Source organism: Carassius carassius, chromosome 16 (assembly GCF_963082965.1).
Source record: "Carassius carassius chromosome 16, fCarCar2.1, whole genome shotgun sequence".
NCBI lineage: Eukaryota > Metazoa > Chordata > Actinopteri > Cypriniformes > Cyprinidae > Carassius > Carassius carassius.
Window position 1 is genome coordinate 4,994,093 of NC_081770.1, and position 22,049 is coordinate 5,016,141.

The 22,049-nt window shown below is 37.7% G+C and overlaps 2 protein-coding genes across 5 annotated transcripts in view; one reads left to right on the forward strand and one right to left on the reverse strand.

Annotated features, from left to right (window-relative positions):
- Positions 1 to 22,049, reverse strand: part of LOC132159484 (uncharacterized) — a 280,693-nt gene that overhangs the window by 243,378 nt on the left and 15,266 nt on the right. The gene's annotated exons all lie outside the window — the stretch shown is intronic.
- Positions 9,799 to 12,899, forward strand: LOC132159481 (stonustoxin subunit beta-like). Of its 4 annotated transcripts, none has more exons than XM_059569005.1 (4): positions 9,799 to 9,921; positions 10,700 to 10,785; positions 10,891 to 10,975; positions 11,125 to 12,899. In XM_059569005.1, the coding sequence occupies exons 2-4, from the start codon at positions 10,708 to 10,710 to the stop codon at positions 12,573 to 12,575; spliced, it is 1,614 nt and encodes a 537-aa protein (XP_059424988.1). In that variant the 5' UTR covers positions 9,799 to 9,921; positions 10,700 to 10,707; the 3' UTR covers positions 12,576 to 12,899. The 4 variants fall into 4 exon arrangements, with proteins under 4 accessions (XP_059424988.1, XP_059424987.1, XP_059424985.1 ...); XM_059569004.1 differs by having other exon boundaries at positions 9,813 to 9,913; positions 10,693 to 10,785; XM_059569002.1 differs by lacking the exon at positions 9,799 to 9,921 and adding an exon at positions 10,098 to 10,198 and having other exon boundaries at positions 10,670 to 10,785.

The window sequence follows — 22,049 nt, forward strand, 5'->3', positions numbered from 1 at the left end:
TCAGTTCAGGTTTTTAGACAAACACACTTATCACACGATCCTCAACAGTGGTGACAATTTTTCATACTGCAGTGCATGACGGGAGTTTTTACTAAGGTTTTACCCAGCATTCAACATTTTGTTGATTGTCACCACTGTTGAGAGTCATATGCTGGTTCTTGATGTCTGTGTGTGTCTACAGAGTATAGTTTTTCAAATTTTGTATGCTCTTAGTAGGTTTAAAATTCACTTAATTTTTTTTTCCATAGTGCAGTTTTACTAGGTTGATTATGCCAAACTTAAATAGAGCTAATGTTAATTTGATTGTAATCTGACCACCTGTCACATACATATTAATGTCTTCTCTCTGCTTTACAGCACCTCATGCAATGCTACATAAAGAGATCTAACATGTTAGTCAAGGGTCAAGAGCCCCACTAAAGCAAACACTGATCTCCATTATGGTTGCATCACTTTAACCAATAAAACATCAACATCTGATCCTCTGTAATTCTCAAGAACCGCAGGTGTTCATCATTAATGCACAATCATCACTTAATTACTTAATTATCTCATTAACTTTAACCCTTTGAGGACTTGTGATATGACTTGAAGACTTGCTTGTGACTTGAAAGTCCCAACTCTTGTAAAAGCTGAATGTCAGTCAACAATCCAAAGAAGACTATCTCATGATGTCCAAGTCAACATGAGTTATAAGCAGAAAAAGCATAAGATCATCTGTCACTACAAGGTTTGATTCAGCAATGCATACATGTTTGTTGCGAAAACAATATTGAAATTGTTTTGAATCAAATTGCTTTGAATTAGTAAAAGGGTCAAAGACTACCTAAAGCAAACCCTGACCACAATTATGGTGGCATAGTGTTTTTTTTTTTTCAGTTGAAGGCTGTGGCTAAATTCAGTTGTAGTTCTTGTGTTTCTCTTTACTTCAGTGATGTTGATTGTTAACAGCAGAAGTTCATCACTAATGTACAATCATCAGTTAATTAGTCACTTAGTTATCTTATTAACTTTAACCCTTTGAGGACTTGGATATGACTTGAAGACTTGCTTGTGACTTGAAAGTCCCACCTCTGCTGTCTATTAAATGCCACTCCAATTATGTGATGGCGATTTTAGCGGTGATCACGGAAGCAGCTTTACTGATTAGATGCGCATGATCATATCGTTCGATATATCGCCCAGCCCTAGTACAGAGACATTCTTGATGAAAACCTGCTCAAGAGCTCTCTGGACCACTGACTGTGACGATGGTTCATCTTCCAACAGGACAACGACCCTAAGCACAACCAAGATATAATAGAGGAGTGACTGCAGCCAGAGCCCAGACTTGAACCCTAATGAACATCTCTAGGGAGATCTGTGCACCAACGCTATTTACACAGCGGAATTTGGCAAGCGCAAAGAGATGAAACACAGCTGCTCGTGTGCGAGCAAGTAGATAGCCTACTTTGATACATGTGATGACTATCCATTATGACATGTAGGCATATATATACACATTTAATTAGCCTACAAAAAAATCTTATGCATTGCAATCCTTTAATTTTTAATATTTGGCATGTTTGTATGCTGCTGTGCATCCCTGTGTTTAATAAGCAGGGTGTACACGTGTTTTGGACCTGTCTATACTAACACGCTCTTTAAAATTACAAAGATAAAATATTGCGCCAGACTTTAGACCAGGTTTGAGTTGGTCTATGGCGCAGTCTATATTCAGCTCCTTAATAGCAATGCGCCTGAACACACCTCAACAAGCATTGGTGATTATTATTATTTTTTAAATTATAATAAAAACATGCCTATAAATCCCCTGTTAATTCAAACTGATTTAATGATGTGTTACCTGGACTCTCTCTGTGTCCTTGGGAAATTCAGAGATGAAATCTTCTGGCTGTGTCTTAGCTGAAGTCTGAAGCTCACTGGGTTTCTGTAGTGATATTTATATACAGAAGAAACGGACCCTTTGCCCTCATGGACCCATGATGGGGAAAAAGGGTTGGGGGGGGTTGGTGCACCCTTGGTACCCTTGGTAAAATATAAACTGACTATTAAACATAGTTTTTTGCCACTTCTTCTTTTAGAATTAAAATTATTGGTTGTTTGAATCTTGGGATCAGAAAGTGTCCAAAACTATGTGATTCAACTTAATCTTCATCACTGTGTAGAATACTAAAGTAATATCATTTTTGTCTCATTCTGTGATAAATTGCTGTGCTAAGCTAAAAATGGTTAGCATTTTAGTCTCTTCTAAATGAAATCACATAAATCTCAGAATTCAAATGCACAAAGTTTGAAGCTCAAAGGCTTCGTGATCTATGTATTTTAATTTGGGTATGTCATTTCAAATAAGGTAATGTATTAGTTGTGTTGTTAAAGCTTTATCTATAATAATGCTGAGTTTGACAGTTCTCTCTCTTCTGGTTATGTCTTAGGCAGTGTAAGAGAAGCCAGAGTTGTAATTATTGTATTTGTTCGGTGAAATAGTGTGATTCATTGGCTAACAAAATAAAGCAAAACACAAAAGAAGCAAAGTAAAGATGAATTTGACTGAACATTTTTTTAAGGTGTCTATCATGATTGCAATATATTGTTACCGTAAATTCCTTTGGCAATGAAAACTGTGGTTAGAAAAATCTGATATCATGACAGCCCTCGTGACATCAAACAGCAATCTGATGTTTGCCAGGCATTACTGGAAAATTCAGTTTGACCGTCAGATGAGACCAAAATATAGGGCATACAAACTCTTTAAGTAAACTGTAACAGCTCCTTTCGTTTCTTATGTTGACATTTTACTTCCCGACATATAGTGGATTTACTGAAATGCTCTTTGAAAGAGTTTGTTTTGCTGTTAATATGTAGCTCATTTTCTGCTTATTTTTGAACTTGTTATCTATCAGACAACATGAAGTGCTGCATTTTCCAAAATCATCGTGAAGAGTTGATTGGGAAGACCATCACAATCATTTAAGCCAACAACACTTTTGGGAAATGCAGCCCAGAGCAATGACCGTGCATAGATATTTTAAAGGGCACATTGCCAAACTAAGATAATGTGCACAAGATCACTGTGATAAATATATTATGGGCACAAAGTGTAATTTGTAAAAAAAAAAAAAAAAAAAAAAAAAAAAAAAATATATATATATATATATATATATATATATATATATATATATATATATATATATATATATATATAGATAGATAGATAGATAGATAGATAGGTAGATAGATAGATAGATAAAAAGAAACAATAATAATAATGAAAATAATAATAATAAATAAAAGGGGGACATTAATGTGAATTACATGATTACAGTTGAAATAAAATGATTAATGTCTAATCTGCATTACAGTTTTCTTAGTAAGGTTAAACCACAGCGAATAAGAGTTTTAAATTAATTCACATTTAAATTGAATGATTAACAGGGCTGAAAGGCATTAGTATAAACTGTAAAGTATTTTTTGTGGGTCTAACATTACTTTTTATTTTATTATTCTCAAATTTTTCATAGTCCAGAAAAAAATACACATATCTGAATAGACTGTGTGCATTGATGAAAGGCAAATATCCAGAGACAAGGTAATGTGCTACGCTAACTTCAGTCCTGTCTAATATTGAAAACAATATTTAAGTATTTATTCTTCTAATCAGAGAGTTTTCTTGGCCATTAATATTTAAATTGTGTTGTTAAAAGCCGCTGTCATCAAAATTTCACTATAATGTGAAAAGACACTCATGCTTCCACTTGGATGGACTTGTAGTAACCCATGTATTGAGTGAAACGCAGCCCTTCATTGCTTCAATATTTGTGGGAGTTGTGGCCTAATGGTTAGAGAGTCAGACTCCCAATCGAAAGGTTGTGAGTTCGAGTCCCGGGCCGGCAGGAATTGTGGGTGGGTGGGTGGGGGGAGTGCATGTACAGTTCTCTCTCCACCTTCAATACCACGACTTAGGTGCCCTTGAGCAAGGCATCAAACCCCCAACTGCTCTCCGGGTACCGCAGCATAAATGGCTGCCCACTGCTCCGGGTGTGTGCTCACAGTGTGTGTGTGTGTGTGTGTGTGTGTGTATTCACTGCTCTGTGTGTGTGCATTTTGGATGGGTTAAATGCAGAGCACAAATTCTGAGTATGGGTCACCATACTTGGCTGAATGTCACTTCACTTTCTTTGAAGGAAGGATTTTGCAAACCAGCAGACATGTGGATCATATGCTGTATGATGCTTTGTGATATTGTGATGCCTCATGCAAATATATATATATATATATATATATATATATATATATATATATATATATATATATCACCCAGCCCTAATATATATATATATATATATATATATATAGTGGCATTTAATAGACAGAGCCGTAGATCGCTGACAAGCCACGCCATATCGCGTTCATTATCGCAGATGAATCGCCTTCGATAATGAACGCGATATGGCGTGGCTTGTCAGCGATCTACGGCTCTGTCTATCAGAGGTGGGACTTTCAAGTCACAAGCAAGTCTTCAAGTCATATTCAAGTCCTCAAAGGGTTAAAGCTAAAGAGATAATTAAGTGACTAATTAAATGATGATTGTGCATTAGTGATGAACATCTGCTGTTAACAATCAACATCACTGAAGTAAAGAGAAACACAAGAACTACAACTGAATTTAGCCACAGCCTTCAAATGAAAAAAAAAAGTAAAAGAAAAAAAACACTATGCCACCATAATTGTGGTCAAGGTTTGCTTTAAGTAGTGTCTTGACCCTTTTTACTAATTCAAACCAATTAGAAGACAATCAGTTCAGGTTTTTAGACAAACACACTTATCACACGATCCTCAACAGTGGTGACAATTTTTCATACTGCAGTGCATGACGGGAGTTTTTACTAAGGTTTTACCCAGCATGCAACATTTTGTTGATTGTCACCACTGTTGAGAGTCATATGCTGGTTGTTAGTTAGTCATGTTAGTGAAGGGTCAAGAGCCCCACTAAAGCAAACACTGATCTCCATTATGGTTGCATCACTTTAACCAACTAAAACATCAACATCTGATCCTCTGTAATTCTCAAGAACAGCAGGTGTTCATCATTAATGCACAATCATCACTTAATCACTTAATTATCTCATTAACTTTAACCCTTTGAGGACTTGTGATATGACTTGAAGACTTGCTTGTGACTTGAAAGTCCCAACTCTGGTAAAAGCTGAAAGTCAGTCAACAATCCAAAGAAGACTATCTCATGACGTCCAAGTCAACATGAGTTATAAGCAGAAAAAGCATAAAATCATCTGTCACTACAAGGTTTGATTCAGCAATGCATACATGTTTGTTGCGAAAACATTATTGAAATTGTTTTGAATCAAATTGCTTTGAATTAGTAAAATGGTCAAGAGACTACCTAAAGCAAACCCTGACCACAATTATGGTGGCATAGTGGTTTTTTTTTTTTTCAGTTGAAGGCTGTGGCTAAATTCAGTTGTAGTTCTTGTGTTTCTCTTTACTTCAGTGATGTTGATTGTTAACAGCAGAAGTTCATCACTAATGTACAATCATCAGTTAATTAGTCACTTAGTTATCTTATTAACTTTAACCCTTTGAGGACTTGGATATGACTTGAAGACTTGCTTGTGACTTGAAAGTCCCACCTCTGCTGTCTATTAAATGCCACTCCAATTATGTGATGGCGATTTTAGCGGTGATCACGGAAGCAGCTTTACTGATCATATCGTTCGATTTATCGCCCAGCCCTAATATATATATATACACAGCAAAAAAATCCAGAGTGAAATTAACTGCTGGGAGTACATGTGAGGTCACACTCAAGAGTGTGAAAGTGTTAAAATAGGAGTGTTAAATTAACGCTGAAGCAGAGTTAAAGTTAATGAAATAATTAAGTGATTAATTGAGGGATGATTGACCATTATTGACAAGACCTGGTATTAACCTGCAGAATCAACAAAGACGAAAATCACTATTTTAATGGTGTCACCATTATAGTGGTCAGTGTTTGCTTTAGTTGGCCTCTTGACCCCTGAAAAGTTAAAGTCAGCTTTTAATTGGCTGTTATAACTGAGTTATAAAACTGATGGACAAGCAAAGACTATTGTTATTTCTGAATAACTGAGTTAAAGTTACATTTCTGATTATTGCAGTCCTATGATTCTTCAACAAAGTATTTCCAGCATTTTTAATACAATCCGAGGAATTTCTTAAAAGTTGTTAGTTCAAAAATATTTCAAAAGAGTCTTTCAGTTAGACATGCAAACATCAAGGATCAACCTGTGAATCTCAACAATGGTGAAAATCAAAAAAGCATGTTGCAGTGCATTCTTGGTGCCACCTATCAAAATTCTTCCATGGCTCCCATGATGCATTGCGGCATGAATAAATTATTAGCTGAATTGTTTCAGTAATTTCCTTTATTCTTACATTTAGTAGTTTGTTTTCTGTTTAGAGTTGTTCTGTTTTTCTGAATATGCTGTTTGTCACCGTTGTTGAGATTCCTACACTCATTTTTGATGTATATGTGTGTGCCTAAAACAAGCTTTTTTTAATTATCAGAACAACTTTCAAGAAATCCTTTTAATTACCAGGTACTGTACAATAACAGGGTTGTCATAATCAATGAGGTCAATCAAATCTGCTTAGGCTTTAATTGAGTTTGGTGATTCAGGTCAAATTCCCATGTTTTGATTTTTTTTTGTTCTTGTCTGTTTGTTACAATTCAATTGTAACAGCCAAACCAAATCTGACTTTAAAAAAGGAAGGCTCAAGAGCCAAACTAAAGCAAACACTGACCACTATAATGGTGACATAAAAATAGTGATTTTCATCTTTGTTGATTCTGCATGTTAACATCAAGTCTCATCAATAATGGTCAATTATTCCTCAATTAATCACTTTATTATCTCATTAACTTTAACTCTGCTTCAGTGTTAATTTAACAGTCCTATTTTAACACTTTCACACTCTTGAGTGTGGTCTCACATGTACTCCCAGCAGAGTTCATTTCACTCTGGATTTTTTGTTGACATACATTAAAGGGTTCCTCAAATCCGGTCCTGGAGGGCCTGTGTCCTGCAGAGTTTAGCTCCAGCACCAGTCAAACACACCTGATAAAGTTCTTTAGAGATACTAGAGCTCAACTGGACTCGATTTGGGGAACTCACTATCATGAGATAGTGAACAAAACCTAGCCCTAAAATAAGATACACTGTAAATATGCAAATCTAAAGCACTGAATACTGCAAAATTGTTACAGTAATGTTTTTTTTATATGAGGGAAATTTCCTATTAATTTATATTTATTTATTTTCTTCATGAGGCAGTTGTTTTATCTCTGCATCTGATTCTTCACATCAAATGAGTACTTCCATTGCTGTCAAACCTTGTTTTAGGCCCATCTTAGTGGAAGCATCAGTGGCATTGAACATCATAGTGATAGTTTAATGACAGGTACGATACTCTGCAGACTGGTTCTTTGAAACAGATGACAAGCTCAATATTAAGCAGAAAATGAGCTAAACAAACTCTAACAAGAGCTTCAGCAAATGAACTATTGATGGTAATGTAAAATGTCCATTTATGAGCTACACCAAGACGTTTTAATGGCTGTCATTGACATAACGTCTCTATGGCCAAAGGTCAACGCTGTGCACCAAATATCTTACCTGAAAGGGCTGGCTTATATAAAGCCTGAGTCCAGGGCAAAGCTTAAGGCTTGGAATTGAAAATAAAAAGGATTTCGTTAAGGGGATACGGCCGAGTACCAAGGCTGACATAACCCATATCCTTGTCTGTCACACCTGGACTACCTCCTGCTTTATGAAAGAGCTGCCCGAGGGTCACAAGATACCAAGAGGACACCCTGTGTACACGGAGAGTGGGGCCCAAGGTAAAAACCGTGGCCTGAGCCAACTCAGAGAAAGCGGAAGAGGCCTGCATCGCATCACCCTTACCATAAAGGGTTTTAAAAAGGTGCACAAAGACTAGCGTGCCATCTACCATGAAAATGGACTTAGAGAATTGCACAGAGAACTAACATATGTACTTCTTAACATAGATATGGATTTAGAAATACCATTACTAATACCAATAGGGGAAGCTGCAGGCTCCCACCACATAAATTATTGACCAAGGAAGCCACAGAAGGGCTTAGCTACTTGGTGTGATCATCTGTGGAATCACAGGAGGAAGCGCATTAAAATGCAGTAAAATGATAGGAAGAGAATTATACAACTAGCAACAGTAAAGGAAGACATGAATAATACCTAGCCACCATGGCTCCCACGCATGTCTTTTCTGAACCTACAGCAGGTAGTTCTAGGAGGCATAGAAGCCAGGTCCAGCAGGAGACTGTAATGCCGTGCATGGAGGTTCATAACACGATTAGGTGAGGAAACGTTAGATGTAAATACCCTAAGAGGGAGGTTTGCTCTGGTCCGGACGAGAGTGTTGGGAATGCCTCGTCTTGCTTCTGACTCTTTGACTCGCACCGACTTCTAGATCTGCCCGCAGGCGGAGGAGGGGTGCGAGCCCTGACACTAACCTTCTGGACCCGTCTCTAGTCCTTAGACCAGGGACCTCAAACCCTGCTCCTGGAGAGCTACCGTCCTACAGATTTCAGTTCCAACCCCAATCAAACACACCTGAACCAGCTAATCATGGTGTTCAGAGTTACTTGATAATTACAGACAGGTGTGTTGGAGCAGGGTTGGAACTTAATTCTGGAGGATGGTAGCTCTCCGTGAGCAGGGTTGGAGATCCCTGCCTTAGACCAAGAATTTGTTCGGGATGAGACCTGGGCCTTCATGGAATGATGGACTTGAAAGCAGCTGAGCACACCTTTCCCTCCTTAAACTTCTCGAAGAAAGTGCCAAAAAGTTCAGAAGAAGAAACCAGCATATCAAGGAGAAAGCCCCTCTCTTTCATCCCGATGTCACCAAAGTTCACCCTAAGATTTCTCTCCGTTACCACCATAGCTGCCATATATCTGCCTATGGCAGTAGTGTTCTGTTTGGTGGCATGGAGAGCAAGATCTGTAGAGCGGCGCTGCTCAGCCACTTTATTAGAGGAGAGACCCTGACCTTTATCCGGTTCTTTCAGCAGGTCGGCCTGGGATGCTTGCAAAATTGCCATGGTATGCAATGAAGCCGCAGCCTGACCTGCTGCTGTGTAAGCCTTGCCATTCAGATGAGATGCTATTTGAAGGGGTCTGGAAGGCAAGGCAGTGTTAATTTTGTCAATTAATTTTGATGACGAGGACGATAAATATTCGTTAACAAACATTTTTTATGTGACTAAGACGAGACGTTGACGAGCTAAAACAAATATCTGATGATAAAAACTATGATGAAATTTATGCAGCGTCTTTGTTAACATGACAAGACTATAATGAGGACTTTGAGGACTACCGGACATTCAAAATGCACGTCCCTGTCATTGGATTGCAATCGGATAAAGGGCGTTTGAATATCTAGTCAAGGTATTGTAGCTGCAGTGGATGTACTACCAAAACGCAAACAAATAGATAGAAAAACATTTCTCTGTCATGTATTCCACAATTTATTTATGTGTAAATAAACTTTAGTAAAAGGTTAGATTTTTATACTTCCAATGTTTACAAATGATCACACATTTTATGCTATATGTTAAACACATGTAGTGTATTGCACAGAAAGTCTTAGCCAAACACAGCTACACACTGGGTCCATAAGGGTAAAGAGCAGTGTTTTTTTTTGTGTGTGTGTTTTTTTTTTTTTTGCTTTGTTTGTTTTGTTTCGGAGTATAAATATACAGAAGTCCAGTGAGTTTTAGACTTCAGCTGAAGACTTTACCCAGAAGATTTCAGCTCTTAACTTCCCAAAGACACGCATAGGCTATAGGTACAAAAAGGAAAAGAAAAGTGTAAGTTTAACTGTAAAATATTATAAAAAGTTTTCATATTCATTTATGGATATTAATCATTTATATAAGGTTATATGTTACATCTTCTGATGTTTAATGAATGTTTATTGCATTATCGAGTATTTTGTGTTACCATGATGGTGTTTTGTGTTGAATGATTGCAACTTCTGTATGTTAGTATATACTTATTAAGCTTTTGGAAAAGCTTCTTGTGATGATGTTTGATTATTCATGTGGCTTTCTCTTCTACTACCTGCATTATTATGCTGCTTGTCAGTATATCTTAAAGGTACAAAACAGACTTTAATGGCAGTGTGCATTGTTGAATTTACTAGTTAAATGTAAAAATATATTGTTTGTTAATTGTAAAACCAGATTTGTACCGTAAAATGTAAAAAAAAATGGACAAAATTATGATTCTGTAAAAAATACATTAAAAACAGATTTTTTTTTTTTTCAACGACACTGATCTATTTTAAGATATATCAGTGCAAGGTATTTTCAGCTGAGACAGCTCAAACAGGCATTTTAGTAAGCCTTGTTTGTGAAACCAGGTGTAAAAGTGAGACCCAAGTAGTATTAAAATAGTACACTTTAAAGTAAGCTACTATAGTAGTAGTTAATTGATATTAGTACAATTACTATATAAAGCATACTTCAAAATATATTTTTATTTGAACTTGAAAAAACTGAGATACAAATTTTATTTTTGTTAATGGATGTTTTTTTATTATTATTATTATTATTATTATTCCAACAGGTCTCCTTGTTATCTTTTCTAAGATGGAAGCTCTTTTGATGCACTCGAGGAAGCCGATGTCCATCTACATTTATGTGTTTCTATGTCTGGCAGCCCTTGCTGTGGTGAACGCAGACGTATGTGTGCCTTTAGATAAAATGAAAGACTAACCAGATGTATTTCAAGAGATTAAGGTTTTAAAATATCTATAGAAGTTTTTCTTTCTTTCTTTCTTTCCATAGTCAGAGACTATGAAAGTAGCAGCCCTCGGAAGACCTCTTTTACCTGGAATGCTGTATGACTGCCTCAACGATTCCTTCATTCCAGGTGCTGCCCTTACCTAAAAAAAAAACATTTTTTTCTTTACACTTCTCAAAGCATGTTGAATCACCACTTATCCGTCATTGTGTGACAATACCATTAATCCGCCACTTCCTCATAGATTAAATAACTGTTCAAGTCACTTCTGATTTCAGGTCTTACTCTGTGGGATAATAAATCACTGAGTGAAAATTTGGACAGTCATCCACAGCCCCAGACAAATGTGAAGTTCAGTAGCTCTGACTCTCTCTCAAGTAAATTTAGTCTCTTGGATTTAACCACTTCCCTGAAGGCCAGTTTCTTAGCGGGGCTCGTGGAGGTGGGAGGATCTGGCAAGTTCCTGCGTGACACCAAATCCTCAAAACAACAGTCCAGATCTACAATATTTTACAGTGAAACCACAAGATATGAACAGCTCACTATGTCCCAACTGGGCAATATCACCTACCCTGGGGTGCTTGACCTGAAATCTGCAACTCATGTGATCACGGCGGTACTGTACGGAGCTCAGGCCATCATGGTGTTTGATCGGATGATTTCAGAAGAGGAAAACAAGCAGGAGATTGATAGAAAACTGAATGCCATTGTCAAGAAGATCCCTGATTTTTCCACTGAGGCAAACACAACTTTTAAAATGACTGCTGCTGAAAAGAAAATGGCTGAGAAGATTACTTGCACAATTCACAGCGATGTCCGCCTTCATCAGAATCCCACCACATACATGGAGGCCTTGGATTTGTACAAGCAGCTCCCCGCTCTGCTAAGGAATCCACAGAATGAAGTTCCAATAAAAGTCTGGCTTTATCCACTCCATCTTTTGAACGCAAAAGCAGCATGGGTACAGGGAAAAATCAGTGCAAGTGTGGCTTTCGAAACTGAATGTATAATTGAGGAGCTGGGAAAGGCAGAGAGGACATACAATGACCTGTCAGGGAATGCATTGGTTAATAGTTTCAGTGACATCAAAGAGAGACTGCAATTATTTCAGAAATCATTTAGCATTTACAGGACAATGCTCCTGGAAGCACTCGGCAGGGTCTTGTCTGCTGTTCGAGGAGGAGAGATGAAGGAAAAGTCTCTGGAAGACATCCTGAAGATCCACAGGAGCTCCCCATTCAATGCTGACCCACTTGAGGAGTGGTTAACTACTGCAAGGAATGAACTTCACACCTTGAGTTCTCACACCAAGTCACTGCAAGGGATCCAAATTGAAGATTCAGGTCGTCTCAACAACACAGTTTCTAATCCTGATGTTCCTCAAGTGTTTTGCTTGACTTTCACATCTCTGAAGTATGAAGATCTGTATATTTCAGCCCTGAATGAGTATCTGAAAACTGACAGGTTTAAAGATCTAGATGGGAAGCACAACATGGCGTCTGTGCGATCTATCAAAAAGTGGTTTAATGATTCTGAACTCAAAAGTAAGATGATATATAACATCAATGTCTTCAGAGGTTTATCAAAGAAACTTGAAGGACAGAAAGTCCTGTTCATTATTTCTGCCATCTCAGATCCCTCCAATCCAGGCTCCTCCATCTATCTGTATGAACATGGGCAACTGAAAGATAAACAGGCACAGAATGCAAATTGGGGATTTGGAAATTGAACCCGAGTATACTGTTATAAGGAAGCTGAGATTTAGAAAACTCTGCTCAGTGATTTCAACACAATTATTAAATGTTCTGTTAATTTTTAATGCACCTTGATTTCCTCAGTAAACCTTGGTTTTGTTAATATCATATCCAAGGCTGTGAGAAAAAAATAACACAGATAAAGCATTGCCCAGTGTTTTAGATTCTTGCACATCCCATTGCCAGTTCCATGTCAACCACATCTCAATTGTATAAATAGAAATATATTGGAGATTAATGTGTTTGTGTTCACAGAGAAAACATACATAAATTAAACCAATATAACCCTGACATAAGAATTTGTCATGTGTAACTGATTTAGGGCCCTATATTTCAGCCGGGGCCCCAACTTTATAGGACCCTAGGGTTGGGCTTCAGGCCAATTTTCACATCATAGCTCAGATGCTGGCCGGGCATTGGGCCTGTTTTAGGCTTCTCCTTATTTTTTAGACATCCATCAGGTATGGTGATGAAAATATTTGCCATGCTGGTAGAAACAACATGAGACCATGCTACCACGACATTCAAGAGCAGCTTGCATGGAGTTGTGTCCTTCAGCACAGCTGGAAGAGTTCCACGTTCAAATGCAAGCAATAGGCTCCAGATCCTCAAATCTTGCCCATGAGATCCCCTTTCCAGCTGTAACCCAATTTAGCTGTAACCTTGATCAAACACACCTAAGCATGCTAATCAATGTCTTCAGGATCATTAGCAAATCACAGGTAGGTGAGTTTGATCAGGATTGGAGCTAAACTCTGAAGTGCATTGGCCCTCCAGGGTAAGATTTGAGGAACCCCGGGCTAAACCTTGCCGCAAAACCTCAGCAAAAGTAATTACCATGAATGTTTCGGGGGAAATAGTAAGGTGTTATTTGAATTATTTAACAATAAACTACGGTTTCTGAATCAGTGTCACAAAGATATAGTGGATGATCTTAACTCAATTTTAGCCCGGGAAATCTCACACTTATCCAGGCCAACCAGAAAAAAACAGGACAACATTTTACCTTTTGGGGTACAACAGATTTTCACTGGAGCAGTACCCTTAAAAGGACATCTTTAGCCCTCTTTATTTTTGTTTTTGTTTTTTTTCAATGCCTAATAGGTACATATTAGCACAGTTATGAATAGAACGGTGTCCGCCTTATTGCAAAACAACCACCTCATTGCAATTTGTTAGCACAGAAAGTTATTTATTTTAAAATAACTTAAATACCCTAGATTTAACAAACCTATAATTCAGACAAATATATATATATACTTTCTGTGCTAACAAATTGCAATGATGTGGTTGTTTTATATATATATATATATATATATATATATATATATATATATATATATATATATATATATATATATATATATATATATCACCTTTTCTAAAGTGCCTAAACGGCAAAATTAGTACAATATCTTTATCGAAAAAAAAAAAAAATCTAAGAACTACAGTAATACTGAGCATACTATTGCATTATTTGGTTGTGACTCTTTTTTGGGACTCATATTTTTGTGTTGCTGTTTGCTCTAGCTTACCCTATACCTATGCAATAAATATGTCTGTTAAATTTATTAATGTTACTTCACAAGTGATATTGATGTCCTTTAGCACAGTATTCTGATCGATGATAATAATGGGTTGTTCCTGATAGCCCTGATAACAGGTTCTAATTCAGCAGTTTAATTCTCTATTACATGCACAACATGTCAGTAATTTCACTACATTTCATGATAACCGATTTATGATTATAGATTCATTATCAAATGACAAAATCTGCAATTATGACTTTGGTACATTGGGAAGGCAATGGTAATAATAATAATAATAATAATAATAATAATAATAATAATAATAAAAAAATCAGCCACCTGGCGGACAGGCCCGGACTGGCCATCGGGAGCACCAGGAGAGTTCCCAATGGCCAGTCCGGGCCTGTCCGCATTACTGTTAGAGAGAAATGCATCTTTACGGATTACATAATGAAAGAGTTTTTGTTTTTGATTCAAATTATTTCATTTTAAAGCAGCAATTCAAAGTTTTCTGTACATATATTTAGAATGCCTGTAGCAAATTAGCTCAAAGTGAGATGAACATAATTAATCACAATTATTATTAAATATATTCATCTTCAGGAATTACTTAGAGCATTAATAGTACAATAAAATGATTTGTTTGTCCGGAGGATGGACAGTGTTAATTGTTAAAGTGACCTTGTCCTGTGAGCAGCAAACACAGACAACCAAGTGTGAATACATATGGATGTTTATTAAACTACACTACAGGGGTACATGCAACATCTGACTAGACACAAACATACACACATTAAACATATATGCCAATGGAAGGAAGGTATGGATAGAGAGAGAGAGAGAGAGAGCGCACTGTAGAGAAGGGCTGCGCTCCCACGCAAGAGAGTATAGCATAATAGCAGTATTTACTCATCAGCTAATCACAACCTGTTAAGAACCATCAAAGAATCACATCGTCTTAATTAAAAGGAATCAAAGCATCGAAGCGCATCTAAATGGTTAACAAGCGATTACTTGCATTGGTTCTGTAGTTGCTGAGTAAAGTGTCCCGGTGCATGTATAATGCGTAGATTCCAGTTGAATCCTGTTAGGAGTGAAACCTTTGTCATTTAATCCATGGGTTGACTGCTCCAAGGTGATTCAATAAAGTTGCTGAAAACTGCCAGAAGATCGGAGTCGCAAGATTTCCAAGGTGATCGGTGTCTCCAGGGATTTTGTTTTATCTGGTTTCCCTGTAACACCAATTTTGGTTAGATTGACCAGTAACAAGGTGTATAGTTTCAGCGGGAAGATGTTTCTTTGTCTCAGTAACACCTCATGCTTTATGACTGTCCTGAATACTTGGTGTCATTTTACCCCAAAATATGGTACAGATAGTATGGTGCATTTCACAATCTCGTAGAGTACATCATGGTTTGAGGAATAAAGAGCAGATAATTTTGATACTAATAACACAATGCAATATTCTGTAATCATCAGTATTTATCATGGCAAAAACTCACATTTACTTTTAAGCATTAATAAGAGAATGCATTTTTTTTTGTTCTCAAATCATATAAATCATAGTGGGAAAACCTCAAATAAACATATTAATGTAAATATACAAAACCATTACAAATAAATTAAGATTAATAAAGAATAAACTAAACAGTTTTATCTGAAATTACATAATCTGCCATGTACCTTATGGGTGAATCTGTGCTTGATCTTGTTCAGTTCTTGTGGATCTGATGTCATAAACCAGAAGAATGACAGTAGCCACGCCCACCAGAGCAGAGAGGACCAATCGGATCACAGCTTCAGTAAAACCACAACAGTGAACAGATTCTGAGGAATTAAAACATCAAACTGAGATCAGCTCGGTAAATATATTAATAAATAAATTCTAATATCAAGCATGTCTGAAGGAGGATAAATGATCTCTACTCACCATAGACTGAAACACTGAAAGGTTTTAATGATCATTTTGCTTAATTTATCATTTTCATCACCCAAAAATGAAAATTCTGTCATTAATTACTCACCCTCATGTCATTCCAAACCCGTAGGACTTTAAGAACACAAATTACAAAATCATTTCCACTACAGCTGGTAACGCTACAACACGTCTAGCTTTGGGGCATCAAATTTAATGCAGCGCATGCTTCTGAAAACATTGTTTACACCCTGTTTATGTTTTATCTTCTTCTTTTAACTGTGATTTACAAACTAAACAATTTATTGACCCGGGGAGCAGTTGGGGGTTTTCTGTGCCTTGCTCAAGGGAACCTCAGTTATGGTATTGAAGGAGGAGAGCGCACTGTACATTCACTACCCCCACCTATGAATACTGCCGGCATGAGACTCAAACTCACAACCATTACAAGTCCTACTATCTAACTTTTAGGCCATGACTTCCTTAACTGATGCTCTTGGCTACTCTCAATGCTTTCTCCGCACCGACTTCAGTCCAATAATGCATCATGTAAGCGTTTAAGATTAACTTCCATAGGAATTAATTGAAAATGCTTGCTCCACTGTGCTAGTAGAAATGCACTGTAAAGATATTTTGATATAATCTGAGAATGTTCGGACCCTTCCATAGACAGCAAGGTTCCTACCATGGCACCGAAACGTAGTAAGGACATCCTTAAAATAGTCCATGTGTCATCAGTGGTTCAACTGTGATTTTACAAAGCTATGAGAATACCTTTTGTGTGAAGAAAGAAAACAAAAATAATGACTTTAATTCGTCTCCTCCTTGAAGTATACCTATACAATTTTAACAATGTCCTTGTTTTGTTTCTGTACCTTGATCATGGAAACACCCTTGCTTAAATATCTTAATTCGATAACCTATATTCATTAGTTGTTTACATGCTTAGTGCATATCACCACCTAACTGATGGCTGTGCAATCATTTTTTTTTTCATTTAATCTTTAATCTTCGAGAATGTGAATTATATTGATTGTTTTATGCTAATTAAATTAAGTCCTATCGGATATGTATTTTGATTTAGAATTTAGACATTATAGAAAATGCCAATGTGTGAGATAATGTAAAATGTAATAAATAAAATAAATAAATGTATATAAAGTTAAACATTACCTTGTCATAGTTTTTTATAATTTATACAGATAACTCATATATGCCAATAGAATAAATTATCATAATATAATAATATATTACCTTATTTATTACTTCTATTAGCACTTCCTCATTAACATATCAAATATATATAATAGGCTATATTACATATTGTAATATTATATAATGTTGTGCACTATCTGTCACGCCCACTGAAGGCTCGCTGAAGTGAACGAACCCTTGACCGGAGTAGGTTAAGTTCAGAGAGTGAGTTGCTATGACTACTAACATACCCTGAAAGTTACCGCCGTTTTTGGAACCGAAAGTTGAGGTTATCCGCTTATTCTTAAACATACCCGGGTATGTCACATAACCTGCTTTCTGGAATATCCCCCATCTCAGTCAATAAATGTTAATATCAGCACCAACATCAGCTAATATCAGCTTTACTGTACCTGAACATGTGTGACAGAGTTGACTGATGTCCAGATGTTGAGTCTGGTTTCTGATGGGATTGTTGATCACACAGCTATAGCTGTTTTTATCCTGATATTCCACCTCCAGAGGTAGAGAGAGACTGGTGCTGAGATCAGACACACTGATGCTGGACAATAAACTTTTTCCTTTGTACCAGGAGAGAGTCACATGACCCACATTCACCGCTGAACACAACAATGAACAGTTTGAAGATGATGATGAAGATGATGAACATTGTGAAGAGTTTTTGCTGATGACAGGAACAGGTAGAGGAGCTGGAAACATGAGAACAAAGACAAATGAGGATGAATGAAGATATTCAAGCAGATATTTTCCGTTTCAGTTTAAAAAATAAATAAATAAAATAAACTCTCCACATGAAAACGCAAACACATGATATGATGCACTGTCAAGAGCATGCCAGATCAACAGGTGGTAATATAATCTCAACAATAAAGCCATGTTGCCCAGGGGGAAGCCTGAACAAGTTTCCAGTAGGCGGAGATAACAGCGCTGGTTCTGACTTTTATAAACCAATAGAACTCAGCTTTCACCTTCAATGTTTAAAATTTTCGGTTTCAGTGACTTGACGCTGTGTTTACGTGTGGACAAATGGCCAAACTTGCTTAGAAAAAGCTGCAGTTTTGAAAATGACTGCATTCAAGGCCCAATACTGATCAAAAGTAGAGCATTTAAAAACTATTTAAAAGAACTAAAAGAAACCTCACAAAATCTATTTTATAATTCTAAGTAATTTTATAATTCTTTAGCTTTACTTTAATGCAGCAGTTAAATAAATAAATAAAAGCAATAACACACTTACCATAGACAATTAAACTGAAACTCTCAGTATGTTGAGTTGTGTGAGTGGTGTTTGTGATGGTCAGAGATGCAGTTTGTTTGTCCATCTTCAGTCTGTCTCTGAATCTCCCATCAAGAACATCATCATATACAGCCATGCTGTTGGTCGGTTTATTGATTTCATCTAGTTGAATCACTTTATCCTCTAACACACCTAAAGTGGTTTTCATAGATTACATATAAAATCACTTAAATGTTGATTTGATGAAGCTTCCCTAAAATACTTTTAATAATTTGAATGTGAAATTAATAATTTTCTGCACCAGTACAAAGACAAAAGTTGTTTTGAGTTTAGGCCTGAACTCAAACTTGATCTGGCAGAAAAAAAAATCAATTACAGTTCATTTATATCGATATTAGAATTGTTATGTGCTAGGTTGATTTTTCTTTAAAGTCTAGGGGACCTAGGCCTAGCAGTAACAAAGTTTTGGAGAGAGAGAGCACATGTCCTTCTTATCTCTAGTCCCAGTAACACATCCCAAACCTAGTAAGCTTAGAAAAAAGAATTTATTGAATCAAAAGAAAAAGGATAAGAGGAAACAAACTTCAGGAGGGGGCAAAGGCCAACAAAACAAACAAAAAGGTTTCTAACTCAGTTTTAACCATAACTTGCCTAAACATTAAAACAAAGAGTAACTAATAACAAATAAAGTTCCCTTTCTCCCTAACTACCCATAACCAGGAGAAAAGCAGATTCAAACAAAAATGGCACCCACCTCCCTACAGGTTTCCTTAAAAGAAAATCTTAAATTCTAAACAAAACCATAAGTCTCCAACTATATCTACAATTGCCCCAATAGTTAACAGATTTCAACAACATAACAGGATGAAGCTATCTGGAACAAGAGGAAAAGAAGTCCAGGTGGCAAGTTGGCATCTGCAACCCTCTCTCTCTCCTTGTTGTGAGATGGTGCTGGCTTTATATTCTGACATTCTCCCAACTGCAGCCAATCAATGGAGCTGAGGTTAATGGGCAGCAAATCAACGACAGGTGATCCCAATCACCAGCATGAGCATGGTGGCAGTAGACATGAGGAGAAACAAAAAGAGAAAAAAAAACCACCACAAAGCACATTAAATGATTACAAATAAAATACGTCTTAGGACGCAACACCCCCAACATTACATTTTTACAACCCACAGATTGTAAAATAAACTACTCCCAGAACACCAATAGAAGTGCAATTCAAACCTGACTTGGTTAACCAACCCACTTAAGTCTCCACATCTGCAGTTCTAGAAAGTGCATCCGCCACCACATTGTCTTTTTCACGGATGTGTTGGAGGTTAAGGTTATACTCCTGGACAATTAAGGCCCAGCGCATCAAACGCTGATTGGAGTTGGACATGCGGGAGAGAAAAATCAGTGGGTTATGGTCAGTGTACACGTCGATAGGTATGGCACTACTTGCCAAATAAACCTCGAAATGCTGAAGAGCTAGAAGCAAAGCAAGGGCCTCTTTTTCAATTGTGCTATAGCATTGCTGGCATTTCGAGAACTTTTTGGAGAAGTAGCAGATAGGATGATCAATTCCATGGGAGTCCTCCTGCAGCAGAACTCCCCCAGCACCAGTACCACTGGCATCCACTTGGAGTTTGAAAGGCAGATCAAAGTTAGGGGCAGACAACACTGGGGGATAGCAAAGAAGATCTTTTGCGGCCTTAAAAGCATGATCACACTCAGTGTTCCACTTGAAACTCTTTGTAGTACTGAGAAGGTCCGTGAGGGGTGACACAACAGTGGAGAAATTACAACAAAATCCCCGATAGTACCCACTCATACCCAAGAATCGGCGTAACTCACGCTTGTTACGGGGTATAGGAAACTCAAGTATGGCAGCAACCTTGGCCTCAACTGGCTTGACACAACCCTGGCCAACTTGTTTCCCCGGATAGGTTACCACATCTTTTCCTATCTCACATTTGGCAAGATCCAAGGTTAAGGAAGCAGCCGCCAGGCGACTGAATACTAACTTCAAGGTTTTGACGTGATCTTCCCAAGTTTTTGAATAGATGACCAAGTCATCTAAGTACGCATCACAATTTGGCACTCCTGTCAAGACCACCTGCATAAGGCGCTGGATGGTGGCAGGAGCGTTTCTCATGCCAAAAGCTAACACCTCATATTGCAGGAAGTGTTCAGGGGTGACAAATGCAGAGATCTCAGATGCCCTTGAAGTTAGGGGGACTTGCCAATAACCCTTTAACAGGTCTAATTTAGTGACAAACCTAGCAGAGCCTACCCTGTCAACACAGTCTTCCAGTCTAGGCAGAGGGAAAGAGTCAGGTTTCGTTAAGGAGTTAACCTTACGATAGTCGGTACAGAAACGATAAGAGCCGTCGGACTTGGGCACTAACAAACAGGGCAAACTCCATGGACTTTGACTATGCTCTGCTATTCTATGCTGCAGCATGTACTCCACCTCAGATCTCATTATGTCATGCTTTTTAGGGTTTACTCTATAAGGATGTTGCTTAACTGGAAGAGATTCACACACAATATCATGTTTTAACATGGTTGTTCTACCAGGCACGTCAGAAAAGATTGAAGGATAGTCCTGAACCATTAGAATAATCTGCTCACTCTGTTCTTTTGTCAGGTGTACAAGAAAGCTCTGCAGGTCACTCAATATTGCAGAGTTTTGAAGCCATTTAGCTACAACTTGCACATCCTTCCCAACAGGCTCATCCTCTGGAATCACACCAGCAGTAGCAACAGCCACAGACGGAACAAGGGAAGAAACACTTTTCTCACCACGCACAATAAACTGCTTCAACATGTTTATATGGCATACACGGGTCTTTCGCCTGCGATCAGGAGTGTGAATGACATAATTGGTGTCACTGAGCTTTTCTTTGACTTCATAAGGACCCAAGAATTTAGCTTGGAACACAGAACCCGGATCAGGCAAAAGAACAAGAACACTATCACCCGGTTGAAAACTACGACTCATGCTTCTCTTATCGTAGCGGGTCACATTTTTGACTGGGCTAAAACCAAGTGTTCTCTAGCAAGTTCACAGGCCTTATGCAATCGCTCACGAACAGTGATGACATAGTCAAGTACAGTCACAGGAGAGGAGGCTTTAGCTAATAATTGCTCACTTAGCAACTTCAAAGGACCACGCACAGTGTGCCCAAAAACAAGGTCAGCGGGGCTAAACCCAATACTCTCTTGCTCTGCTTCACGGACAGCAAACAGAATGTATGGAAGACCCTCAGCCCAATCCTTCCCACTGGCTAAGCAATAAGAGCGCAACATGGATTTAAGGGTTTGATGAAATCTTTCAAGTGCCCCCTGCGACTCAGGGTGGTATGCACTTGAGAGCTGATGTTTAACCCCTAATTCAGCAAGGGTCTGAGTGAATCCTTTGATGTAAAGTTAGACCCTTGATCAGTTTGCACAACACGAGGCAAACCAAAGATAGTGCAGAACTTCACCAACTCTTTAATTACCACTTGGGCTCTAATCGAACGTAAAGGTATCGCTTCTGGGAAACGTGTTGCGGTACACA